The 13,861-nt window shown below is 44.4% G+C and overlaps 1 protein-coding gene across 11 annotated transcripts in view; it reads left to right on the top strand.

Moving 5' to 3' along the window:
- The window catches only part of USO1 (USO1 vesicle transport factor), a 61,834-nt gene that overhangs the window by 45,022 nt on the left and 2,951 nt on the right, over positions 1–13,861 (top strand). For all 11 annotated transcript variants that reach the window (XM_075565200.1, XM_075565211.1, XM_075565179.1 and 8 more), the window contains 8 exons: positions 573–754; positions 2,919–3,040; positions 4,502–4,640; positions 5,639–5,799; positions 6,598–6,669; positions 7,276–7,374; positions 7,513–7,617; positions 11,194–11,409. In XM_075565200.1, coding sequence (XP_075421315.1) covers positions 573–754; positions 2,919–3,040; positions 4,502–4,640; positions 5,639–5,799; positions 6,598–6,669; positions 7,276–7,374; positions 7,513–7,617; positions 11,194–11,409 — 1,096 coding nt within the window. The remainder of the gene's footprint in view (positions 1–572; positions 755–2,918; positions 3,041–4,501; positions 4,641–5,638; positions 5,800–6,597; positions 6,670–7,275; positions 7,375–7,512; positions 7,618–11,193; positions 11,410–13,861) is intronic.

Here is a 13,861-nt window from a genome sequence, read left to right as displayed (position 1 = left end):
TCATTGGCTTAACTGCGCACGTGACCCGGCCTTCACGCAGCAAAATAAAAAAAATTCTCGCAAAGTATCGGCTGCCCCGTCGCTCTCGTGCACGCACACTACGGCCGTGCGCATTGCCTTTCGGCCTTTCGTTTTTGACGCACGCAACTTCGCTGTCGCTCATACTATGGACGCGGCCTTAGTCTTTATTTGGTCAGGACAAAAGTAAGGCTGGTGATACTATTCAATGGTTAAAAACAGTGTGTCCGAATTAACACCTGTATATCCATGTGTGCCTTACTAGGCTGTAACATTGTACAAATATGACTGAGTATTTCAGCTTCTCTTATAAAAAATCTGCCTGAAGAAGGTAACCTACTGGTCCTGAAAGCTTGCCCTCTTTTTAACTGTACTTTAGCCATAAAAGGCATCACTTCTACCCTACTTTACAGGCTAACATGGCACCAACATTGAACTATAAACCATCTTGTTAAACAGTGGTGATGTAGATCTATCAGCTAGTATTACTGACATATACATGTTTCATTTTCCTCTAAATGCAGAAACTGTATTCATTGCCTCTTTCCTTTCAGAGATAAATTAAAGCAATTAATAGAGAAGAGGATTGGGAAAGAAAACTTCACAGAGAAACTGGGGTTCATTAACAAGCATGAATACTATTCTAAAGCTGGCCAGAAGCCCCAGCCCAGCTTTTCCAGTCCCGATCACATGATGTTTGATCATGAGTTTACCAAACTAGTTAAGGAATTGGAGGGTGAGGCATTTGTCGTCTTCCTGTTTTATTTTTTTATTTTTTTATCAATGTGTGCTCTCACTCACTGAATCCTCCCGTGTGAACAGCACAAAGCAATAATAAGGGTACATACTGTCGGATAGAAGATGAGACTTGTTAAACACAGCCACATAAAACAATTGAGAAAAAAGAGGCAGGAGAATAATTTACACCTGCAGTGAAGGGAAATTTATGCTTTGGGGTTTAAGATAAAACATCAAATAAAAATATCACTTGTGAGCTCATTCACATGTCTCAGACAGGTCTCCAACCCTGGTGTTGCCCATTATCTCTTGGCATACAATGCTTCCACTGCAGCTAGGGATTCTGGGAAAACATGCAAATGAGCACTCAGTGTCACGTTTTACTTCATGTCCATTTTGACATGGACCCTATAAGCGCCTGCCTGCCGTTTCAGCACAGCCTGGGTTAAAATGTACAGCCAGGAACACTACTCTCAGACGGCTGTTTTGACTTTTGGGTCTCATCAGTGTGAGGCTGATTGTACTGGCTTTGCAATGTGAAACCTATTCCAACGTCAATCACGCATTATATAAATAATGGTGGTTATAAAAAAAAAAGTGACAAAAACCCTTCACCGTACAGCAAAAAAAAATATCATTTGTGAGCACTTTCACATGTCGCGGACATATCTGGAGCCCTGCTTTTCCCCATTTTTTTGGCATAGAATTCTAAATACAATGTATTATATGTGTGGTTGAAACCTATTCCAACTTCACATTGCAAAGACAGTATAACCTGCCTCACATTGATGTGACCCAAAAGGGCGTGTCCTTAACTCCCCATCACTCTCTAATGACATTTTTACGGTTTGGGGAGAGAGAATTCGTTTTTTTAATTTAGCATTCAGGAGTATAAAAATACCCTAAAACTTGTGTTCTAGAACACCTAGAAGGATGGGTTCTGCATCAATGTGTTCAGGTGAGACGGGGAGATAAGTCTTGACAGAGTTTAGTATAATTGAATCCGTCCAATTTCAAATGTCACAAATATATATTTGTTATTCTTGTGAATCATATCAGATCCAATATCTTTATTTTTAGTGAACTTATACAGACACGTAAAATGTCTTCCTGGCCACACCCTCTTGTTTTATCCAAATCGCCTAAGAAATACTTTTAAGTTGCATAAAGACGTTCTGGTTACTTCCACTATCAACAAGCGTTGTGGCTCTACGGTTTTAATCGCCCCACTTTTCCGGACCAGTATGTTTTTAGATAACCCCACTTTTAGACAAACACAGAGAACAGGCGGGTCATTCTGGTCTGCCCCCAATAAAATAAAAACTGGAGTTTTAAAGATGTAACGTTTAACTCAAATTAACCTCTTGTGCTGAAGTGGTAGAATACTTAATATAGATGGGGTCTATCGTCACTTGAGGGTAAAGGCATTTTATCATCCACACTGTGGGAAGAGTTACACTGACTGAAGGACTGATTGAAACTTAAAGGAAGCCATTTAGTGACCCTTAGGAAGCAGGATCTTAGCTGATCGATCACGGGAGAACTAATTGGTAGGCAGTTTAGGTAATTAGTTTTCAATAAAAATAATCAAATCCAGCATATATTAAAACAAAAAATACGTATTGTTTAATTTACTTGGATTGTCTTAACACTAAATGCTTTAGTGCAGCATTTTATTTTCTGTTGAGTCCCACCAGAGCGGTGAATAACCGTGTGTATTTAAGCGTGACCGTTTTGTTTGCAGAAGATGATTGTATACTCCTAACCCTGCTCACTGACTTGAAAGACAGATCAAGTAAATATCTCATTAGAAAGACATACACCCCCCCCCCCCATATGACACTAGTATATTCATGTTTAATTGGGGGGGTGCCAGACTAAAGCACGTTCTGTTTTTCTGGCGCATGCGTTTTATTTCTAAATCATCTAATTCAGCCTATTGCTTTTCATCTAATTTATTTACTTATGACGTACATATTATTCCTTTTTATAGTTCTACAAACTTACATATTACCTCTCCAGACTCCAGGTATTTTTGTTAACGAGTAACACGGGCAACAATTAATTTGAATCCATTGTTTCACTTGCAATTTCTTATCCCACATGTTTATCATCTATTGAAAATCGTAATAACGTTAAAAAAAAAATTGTTTCTTTTGCAGTTGTCATCACAAAAGCCATCTACAAGTCTAGTGAAGAAGACAAGAAAGAGGAGGAAGTGAAAAAGTCTTTGGAACAACATGATAACATTGTGTCTCGCTACAAAAATGTCATCCGGGAGCAGGTAAAAACATTAGGTCATCTACACACACAACTCTCTTGAGTGGTGTTTTTCTATAATTAGTACGGCTGTCTGGTCGGTATGATCAAAAAAATGCACACTCCTGTCTAGGTAATAAGTGTGCGAGGATCCAGCAGTTGGCTCTGCTTTTGTAGCGTAAGCTGTCCCTTTTGCTGACCTTGCAATTCTCATTGGATTAGTACAGTGCATAGCATTTGTGAACAAAGTTTACTGTTCCATTCCCTTTATTTACACATGCTTAGCTTTATATAGTGTACATTAGTAAGAAAAGAAACGTACATCTTAAACAACTGTTTTCTGTAACTTGCCTGGATCACAGGAAAAAAAGAGAGCACAGCTCCTTGTGGGAAAAAAGGGGTCCGATCAAAGGCTTGCTGATTAAAACAGATTTATTTGGTCAGAACCACCAACAGCAAGGCAGTCAAAGAAAAAGCAGTCCTCTTATGCATTTCACACACTAGGCGCTTTATCAAAGAGTGATAAACCCTCCTTATGCTATGCTACTTATATGCTCACAGGTAGTCCACTTGATGTCCATAGGCAATTAGGTCACAGCTGAAGGAAAATCCTCAGGTGTAGTTTAATACATCTAGCAGTTACTTTCGTGAGCAGCGGAAAACCTGAGTTTTCTGCTCTGCAGATCTGAAGCACACATCTTTGAGGCATCGAATGGGGTTAGGGCTACTGTCCCACACCCCCACAGTCGTTCCTACTACTATGGCCAAGCACTGCCATCTACTGCACTTATTCCCTCTCCTGCTCTCGCTGTACGTATCTCAACATACCACTTAGATTGTAAGCTCTCCGTAGCAGGAATTTCCTTTCCTATTGCCTGACTTTGTTTGTTGCACTTATTGTACTATAATTCCCTGTACTGTCTTGTCTCTTGTAAAGTGCCACGTACAGCTGTGGGCGATATAACTTATCAATAGTCCAGATGCTTGCAGATTGACAGGGAACACCAGCAAGTCCAATAGATAGGAAGTCCGGAGCACACAATAGAAAAAGGTAATTTAATCTCAATAAGTCATCAGGCAATCACACAAGCTCCAGAGCGACGTATGTTTCAGACCACAAGGTCTTTTCTCAAGCTGTGTCACAGAGCTTGAGAACAGACCTTGTGGTCTGAAACGTACGTCGCTCTGGAGCTTGTTTGATTGCCTGATGACTTATTGAGATGAAATTACCTTTTTATATTGTGTGCTCCGGACTTCCTATCTATATCTATATTAAAAATGAATAGACGATACCGTTCTGTGGCTAACTAAATGCTTTTATTTGTGCGAGCTTTCGAGATACACTGATCTCTTCTTTCGGAGATGTTACAGTGGATAAAGCAAGAAAAAGGTTTTTACTTAACAGTGCATCCTGAAATGTATCTGACCAAATATATTAGATACTATATCTATATACTGTATCTCTCTTTCATGTTTTATTCTATAGGACACAGAAATAGAAGAGCTGAAGCAACAAGTTACTACTTTGCAAAGTCAAACTGAACAGTACCAGACAACAGTCACACAACAGCTGTCCCAAATTCAACAACACAAAGATCAGTACAACCTTCTCAAAGTACAACTAGGTATGGTATTTAACTGAAACTGTTCAATGAGTCGTACGTTTTACTTGAACAATTGACATTGTGATGTTCTGGACTTTACATTAAAAGTTTAGTACAAGAGCACATGCTTAATATGTATCAAGCTATCAATTATTTGTAAAAAGGTTAATGGGAGAAGAAAAAAAAATGTTCCGCATATGATGGGCCCTTCCGCATATGATGGGCCCTTCCGCATATGATGGGCCCTTCCGCATATGATGGGCCCTTCCGCATATGATGGGCCCTTCCGCATATGATGGGCCCTTCCGCATATGATGGGCCCTTCCGCATATGATGGGCCTGCAGTAAAAGGGAAATTAAGTGTGTGTGTGTGTGTGTGTGTGTTACTCTTAGAAGGGATAGCGCCACATTGATTAATGGGGCCCTTGTACTACATTGTACAGGGGTGGGGTGCCGGTCCTACATCTAAGGAGGGAGTTGTGGAATAGACTGGAGCGGTGTGTTAAAAGGGAAAAGTGGTGAGGCTAAGGAACAAGAAGGCTATTTCTACATGGAGAGGAAGAAGGGAGTGTGTGTTTCAGAGAAGAAAGGGTGATGAACAGGGAAGGTGCGTTATGGTCAGAGGGAGTGTTATGAACGGGAAAGGTGCATTATGTTCAGAGGGAGTTGTAAACAGGGAAGGTGCGTTATGGTCAGAGGGGGCGTTATGAATGAGAAAGGTGCATTATGTTCAGAGGGTGTTGTGTGCAGGGAAGGTGTGTTCTACTCAGAAGCTGTTGTGAAAGATCAGGTTTTTCACAACGTTAAATGCGTACAGGGAATGTGTGTGTTTGTCTAGAGGGGAGTGTATAGGCTTGAGACATTGTGTCAAATGGTAGATAAGGCAACAAAGGGTAGAAATTTGTGTGTGTGTTTTTATCTGTTGTGGTTTTTTTTTGGTTTTTTTTAGATTGTTTTACTCATAATATCTGATTGTATAGACTATATTTTGGTCTGATGTATTCATCACTGTTTAACAGGAAAAGACAGCCAGCATCATAACTCCCATAACAGTGCACAAATGAATGGGTTTCAGTCGGAGGAGGTTAGTCGGTTAAAAGAAGAAATGGAAGAATTGAAAAAACAACACGACTCACTACAAGGAGAGCTTTCTGAGAAGAATGTTCTGATTGAAAACTTGGTAAGATCTATACAGTATTCAAAACGTGCTTCCTTGTTTGCTACATTGTACAGCTTATGCTCAAGAAGAGTTTTCGAGTTGTGTGAACCGATACCCGCTTACAAGCACACATTAGGCCCTTTAGTATTGATTGATTGCAGGTTGGGGATACCATTTAGTACATGAGATTAGAGAAACAGTACACATAAATAAGAGATGTGTATACAGGCATACCCCGCATTAACGTACGCAATGGGACCGGAGCATGTATGTAAAGCGAAAATGTACTTAAAGTGAAGCACTACCTTTTCCCACTTATCGATGCATGTACTGTACTGCAATCATTATATACGTGCATAACTGATGTAAATAACGCATTTGTAACAGGCTCTATAGTCTCCCTGCTTGCGCACAGCTTTGGTACAGGTAGGGAGCCGGTATTGCTGTTCAGGATGTGATGACCGGCGCATGCGTATGCTGCCGTTTGCCTATTGGGCGATATGTACTTACTCGCGAGTGTACTTAAAGTGAGTGTACTTAAAGCGGGGTATGCCTGTACTATAATTTCATCATGTTCGCCAACTTAAATAAAAGTACACTTTTTCAATACAGCCACATGCACTTATGTTGCTCTTATATTGCCCTACCATTGACAGCATTTTCTGCTGTTTTTTCAGGTTGAAAAGACACCTTTATTACAGAAGTCACTGATCATACCACATTACCAGATACACAACAAAATATTCTTGTATGTTTTGGGTTACATGTTATATTTTGCCCACTTGTGCTTTATTATCATACCCTTTTTTGTTGTTGCAGAAACATAATCAAGTGGATGGGCAGACAGGGCAAACAGCTGGCGTATCTGAACAAGCTGCCGAAATGCAAAAAGTATTCCTCCTTCCTAATTTTAATTGCCCCAAATAAATTGTATGTATGTTATGTTTGAGCTTTCAATATACCATTGATATCAAATTGACAAACTCTGCAATAGTCACTATCTAGCTGCTATTATAAATATACATAATTGTTTTTTTTTTTTAAATTCCATTAAGAGGATACAGCTCCTGGATGTTTAAAATGAGCAGTAGAGACAGCTGAAGTTCATGTAGACTGTACTGTAACATTCCCAAGGAGCAAAAATATAGGCCCTCTGGCTTGGTCTGGTCAAGTATTTTTTGCAGAAGTGTGTACTGAGACCATGTTTGATCGGATATTCTGTTTTATTTTTAGTTATGGGTACTCATAGGAAAATACATGTGTATTTTTATGTTGGTTCAGTAAAAGGTCTCACACAGTACTTTAGTGTAGCTTCTTTGGATGATGATGGTGCTGCTCCAATCAAGTGAAGGCAAAAATCTGGTTAGAAGAGTAGAATGGTATCAGTGACTGCTTTTATGGGGAAATGTTTAGTCTCGTTGATTTATCTTCTACTACTGCAAATGCATATTGTTATACTGTTTGTTACACAGTTTGTTTTCCCTTACTGTGTCTCAGGAGCTGGAAACACTGAGATCCCAGTTACATGTTCAGTCCACAGAGATTAACAGACTACAGGCAGAAAGAATGGAACTACTACAAAAGATAGAAACCAATGTAAGATCTGTCTCCTTGCATATCTGATAGTCTGGTCACAAGTGTACTCTTTGTTAGTCATTCAGAAAGCACAATGCATGTTTCCATTGTTGATTTATCGCACCGTGTTCAGCATGATTATAAATCCTCTATCCACAGGCCCCAGCTACTGCATCAGGCGATCATACAATTCCCACAGCTTCCAAAAACAAAGAATTTGAAGAGAAAGTTGCAACATTATTGCAGGAAATTATGAGTTTGAAGGTCGGTTACTCTTATATTACTTTATAATTGGATAGATTTAATAATGCAATCACAAACTGCACAGATCTGTCTTGAATGCTTAAAATGATATGACGACACAACCAGATGAATTCATAAAATTACTATGGAAATTGGATGATGGGGAAAGTATTTGAGTCACAACTCGTGTTTACCGTAAAAAATTTTTTAAACAAAAGTAAAATTCCTATTTGTATTTCAGTGTGCTATAACTATACATCTCTCATACTGTGTATGTATATATATATATATATATACACAGGTAAACCCCGTTATAACGCGCCTCGTTATACCGCGATTCGGTTATAACGCGGTTTTCCCGTGGCTCCCGTTTAAAAAAATTTTTTTTTGCACACTGCACACACTGCACACACTGCACACACTGCACACACTGCACAAACTGCACACACTGCACACACTGCACACACTGCACACACTGCACACACTGCACACACTGCACACTCTCACTGCACACACTGCACACACACTGAACACTCACTGCTCATTGCTCACTGCACACACACTGCACACACACTGCTCACACACTGCACACACACTGCACACACACTGCTCACACTGACACATACAGCACACTGCGCACACACTGCTCATTGCTCACACTGACACACACAGCACACTGCACACACACTGCTCATTGCTCACACTGCACACACTGCTCATTGCTCACACTGCACACTGCACACACACTGCTCACACTGACACACACTGCACACTGCACACTGCACACACACTGCTCATTGCTCACACTGCACTGCACACACACTGCTCACACTGACACACTGCACACTGCACACTGCACACACACTGCTCATTGCTCACACTGCACACACACTGCTCACACACTGCTCACACTGACACTCACTGCTCACACTGCACACTGCACACACACTGCTCACACTGACACACACTGCACACTGCTCACACTGACACACACTGCACACACACTGCACATTGCTCACACTGCACACACACTGCTCACACTGACACACACTGCACACTGCACACACACTGCTCACTGCTCACACTGCACACACACTGCTCACACTGACACACACTGCACACACTGACACACACTGCTCACTGCTCACACGGCACTGCTCACACACTGCACACACACTGCACACACTGACACACACTGCACAAACTCACTGCACAGAGCCCTCACAATACTCTCACATGTCAGCAGCCCACCCCCCCTCACATGTCAGCAGCCCACCCCCCCCTCACATGTCAGCAGCCCACACCCCCTCACATGTCAGCAGCCCACCCCCCCCTCACATGTCAGCAGCCCACCCCCCCCCTCACATGTCAGCAGCCCACCCCCCCCTCACATGTCAGCAGCCCACCCCCCCCTCACATGTCAGCAGCCCACCCCCCCCCTCACATGTCAGCAGCCCACCCCCCCCTCACATGTCAGCAGCCCACCCCCCCCCCTCACATGTCAGCAGCCCACCCCCCCCCCCTCACATGTCAGCAGCCCACCCCCCCCTCACATGTCAGCAGCCCACCCCCCCCCTCACATGTCAGCAGCCCATCCCCCCCTCACATGTCAGCAGCCCCCCCCTCACATGTCAGCAGCCCCCTCCCCCCCTCACATGTCAGCAGCCCCCCCTCACATGTCAGCAGCCCCCCCCCCTCACATGTCAGCAGCCCCCCCCCCTCACATGTCAGCAGCCCCCCCCTCACATGTCAGCAGCCCACCCCCCTCCCTCACATGTCAGCAGCCCACCCCCCCCTCACATGTCAGCAGCCCACCCCCCCTCACATGTCAGCAGCCCACCCCCCCCCCTCACATGTCAGCAGCCCACCCCCCCCCTCACATGTCAGCAGCCCACCCCCCCCTCACATGTCAGCAGCCCACCCCCCCCTCACATGTCAGCAGCCCACCCCCCCCTCACATGTCAGCAGCCCATCCCCCCTCACATGTCAGCAGCCCCCCCCCCTCACATGTCAGCAGCCCACCCCCCCCTCACATGTCAGCAGCCCACCCCTCACATGTCAGCAGCCCCCCCCTCACATGTCAGCAGCCCCCTCCCCCCTCACATGTCAGCAGCCCCCCCCTCACATGTCAGCAGCCCCCCCCCTCACATGTCAGCAGCCCCCCCCTCACATATCAGCAGCCCCCTCCCTCACATATCAGCAGCCCACCCCCCTCCCTCACATGTCAGCAGCCCACCCCCCCCTCACATGTCAGCAGCCCACCCCCCCCTCACATGTCAGCAGCCCACCCCCCCCTCACATGTCAGCAGCCCACCAGCCCGTTTTTCACATGTCAGCAGCCCAACCCCCCCCCCCCCCCCCCTCCCTCTTGCAGCAGCAGCAGCAGCAGATCTGGCTGGGAGGACACAGACACACGTTGCCACGCACTGCAAACCCAGGAGGCTGGGAGGGAGAGGGAGGGGGGCTGGGAGGGAGAGGGAGGGGGGCTGGAGAGGGAGGGGGGCAGGTCTCTGTTTTGGGGTCACTCCTGTGCCCTGGCTGGGAGTGAGGGGGGCAGGTCTCTATGGGGGATCCACCCTCCCTGTGAGGGGCAGATGAGGCTGGACAGAGGCAGCCCCGTCCACTCCCAGAATGCTTTGCTTCTAGCAGCATCTGGCTCCGGTCCCAGCTTTCCTCCTGGGGGCTCCGTCTCCATTTTGCAGCCTCTCTGCAGCTCGGACTTGTGACCGTGAGTACACCGTGCTGCTGACATGTAACCCACCCTCCTGCACCCAGAGAGGGGCACTGCCCTGCGGGGGCATACCTCGGGGGTGGGGGGGGGGGAGGGAGAGGGAGGAGGGATGAATCGCCGCCATTTTTAAAAAACTTTTTTATTTATTTATTTAATTGACTCCCTCCCGATCAGGCGCGCGGCGGCCATTTAAAAAAAAAAAATAGCGCGACCCCGTTACTAACGCGGTGGTCTCGGGGTGGACCCCGAGGACCGCGTTATAACGGGGTTTACCTGTATATGTGTGTGTGTGTGTGTGTGTATATGTATATATATATATGTGTATATATATATATATAATATATATATTTATATATATATATTAAACACACCTCAAAGTGTGTGTGTGTGTGTCTTTTTAATAGCCTTATCTTGGAGGTTTAACATTTTCACAAGCTAAGTTGCAGCACGCTTCATACACCATTCCAGTGATGTGAGTAAGAGACTTTTTTCAATGCAAATGACATGGAATGTGGTGTTATAGTGTTCCAGGGCCCATCCCAATGAGGTCCTGCGCAGGGGGTTGCTCCTTTGCTCAGTTCCTTCAGGGAATATAGGTCCCCATTAAGGATACCACACCGCAGGATTCTTCATCATATTATTATCCCACATGGTGCTTTTTGGACTCATTTACAATTGTGTACTTACAGTAGACCTGCATTGGAGCGCAGGTTCCACACACAGAATTCTATACATTAACATTTTCACAATAGTAATTTGGCATTTTCATTATCTAAAGTGTGGCAGTTATCAATTGACAAAATGGTGATTTTAGCAAGTGCATCTCAAACTCTTTGTACCACATATTTTGTTCTGATTGTTTTTAGAAAGAGCTTAAAAGTGTGTCAGAGGAGAAGTGTTCTTTGAAACAGCAGCTAGACTCGGCCAACAGCACAGTAGCCATTTTACAAGATGAAAGGATCAAATTGCAGCATGAGGTTACAGACTCCAAGAAAGAACAGGACGACCTGCTGGTGCTTCTGGCTGATCAAGATCAGAAAATATTTGCTCTGAAGAAAAAACTCAAGGAACTTGGAGAGCCAGTAAGACATCTAAAAGATATACTGTGTACCCCTATTCCTCTGCATTTAATGTACAGCGCATCCTAACGTATGTGTGTAGCAGTTGTAGTGCATGTGCAATGTTATTGAATAGAAGAAAATAGTATACAAATTGTATTTTCTGGTCAATTAGATTATGAGGCTCATGAACTTTGAGTGGCATCTGTTATTGTGATTACTTTATCATTGGGGTGGAAAACCCCCAATTGTCAACTGAGTCTGTAGAGCGCGAGAGTGGTCCCAGGACAGAGTCCTAAGGCACGCCAACAGACATGTGACAGGGCTTAGAAGACCTAGAAATAAATACACCGAAGGAGTGATTAGAAATGTAAAAGGAGAACCAAGACAGACTTTTGTTGCGGGTATCAAAGAAGAGAAGCGTTTGCAGTAGTGGGTGATCGAACGAGTGAAAAGCAGCAGAGAGGTCAAGCTAACTTATAAGGGAAAAATACAGCAGAGGGTGCAGCAACACCAAATTAAATCAATGTAACGGCCTCATGAAAAAACAGATCTCTATTTGTTTTTGGTTTATTTGAGCAGTGCAGCATAGGGAGGTTCAGGAACAGTTTGGACTCAGCTGGGCTCTTTCTAAAGCATGCTCCCTATGCTGCACTGCTAAAATAAAGCAATGAGTAAGGGCTATCTCAGATTGTTTCATTATCCCGTTACCTTGATTTACTTTGTTACTGCTTTCTGCACTTATGTATTTTTGTGTTAATTTAGATGTGTTCGCACCCATTTTGAGAAACTGACTCTATTATTGTCTGTATTTTTCATTATTTTATTTTTTAATTAGAAGGGAGTAGGACGATTTTGAGATTTGTCATTATGTAAATCTTTGGCGACTTTGGTGAGGGCAGTGAAATTAACTAAGCAGGAATAGAAATATTCGAGAAGTTTTTGATGCAAGAGGCATCAAACTGGGGAAGGGTGACGCGGCGCTTACAGGGGCCCTGTGCTCTTCCCCACAACATTTCAATTAAATGCTCTCAAGGCCTCTTAGAAACAGAAAGAGAACAGCGCAAAAAAACCATTGTGTAGTATATTTAAATAATTTTATAAAAGGTGAAGGTGAGTATTGCACGTACATCAAAAAAAAGGGTTAATAGCAAGACATGTTAGGGACATGTTACCACTCGGCAGGCACAACAGGATGCAGGCACCAGGTATTCGACGTCCTCCCTCAGAGTGCTGGTATCTGGATGCAGAGTATACAGCTCAGCGTTGGGGAACCTTCCCGCGCCTTCACGGAGCTCACAGCAGTTGTTTTCAGGGGTAGATCGCCGCGTCTCTTCCTGGTTAGTCCACGTTGGCGTGTGACGTCATCCGGCAGCGTCTCTCGGCCGGTCGCGTCTTTAGTGCGTCACTCCTTAGCGATAGGCAATCGGGCGGTATAACAAGTCCCGGACAAGTCCCACAATGAAACGAATGTTCAAGTACAAAGCCGCAATGGGGGTATATGTAAAAAATGAGGGCGCGTTCCTTCATTTTTTACATATACCCCCATTGCGGCTTTGTACTTGAAGATTCGTTTCATTGTGGGACTTGTCCGGGACTTGTTATACCGCCCGATTGCCTATCGCTAAGGAGTGACGCACTAAAGACGCGACCGGCCGAGAGACGCTGCCGGATGACGTCACACGCCAACGTGGACTAAGCAGGAAGAGACGCGGCGATCTACCCCTGAAAACAACTGCTGTGAGCTCCGTGAAGGCGCGGGAAGGTTCCCCAACGCTGAGCTGTATACTCTGCATCCAGATACCAGCACTTTGAGGGAGGACGTCGAATACCTGGTGCCTGCATCCTGTTGTGCCTGCCGAGTGGTAACATGTCCCTAACATGTCTTGCTATTAACCCTTTTTTTTGATGTACGTGTAATACTCACCTTCACATTTTATAAAATTATTTAAATATACTACACAATGGTTTTTTTGCGCTGTTCTCTTTCTGTTTCTATGTAGCTTGGTGTTTGAACCATTCCCACTGATCAGCAGCATAAAACTTCACCTATCAGGTTGTATTGTTAACTTATTTTTAAGTCACTATTTCTAGCACAGACCACATTGAGCGCAAGTTTTTTCTGTTTTCTCTCAAGGCCTCTGTAACTCCTCTTACCTTGTCTCGGGCGGCTTCTGGCGACACGTTGTTGTGACGTCAGAAAATGCCGGAGGTAAGGGGGGGGCACGAGCAGGAGGAGGAGCAGACAAAAAAGTTTGTCTTTCCCCCCCCCACCTCCCTGAGCTAGAGGGGGAAGTATAATCAAGAGGTTTTTTTTTTTCTTTTGGAAGATAGGTGGGAGTTGCACATTAGAAAGCAGAGGGAAAGGTGCCAAAGCAAGAGGTGATGAAGATGTGTGTTAGTATCGGGAGCAAAGTGGGAGTAAGAGGTTGGATGAAGTGAGAGGGAATGTGGTTAGTGTTGCACATAGTGGGAA

This window comes from Ascaphus truei, chromosome 1, assembly GCF_040206685.1.
Source record: "Ascaphus truei isolate aAscTru1 chromosome 1, aAscTru1.hap1, whole genome shotgun sequence".
NCBI lineage: Eukaryota > Metazoa > Chordata > Amphibia > Anura > Ascaphidae > Ascaphus > Ascaphus truei.
The sequence above is the reverse complement of the archived record's forward strand: the minus strand, read 5'-3'. Positions and strand labels throughout refer to the sequence as shown.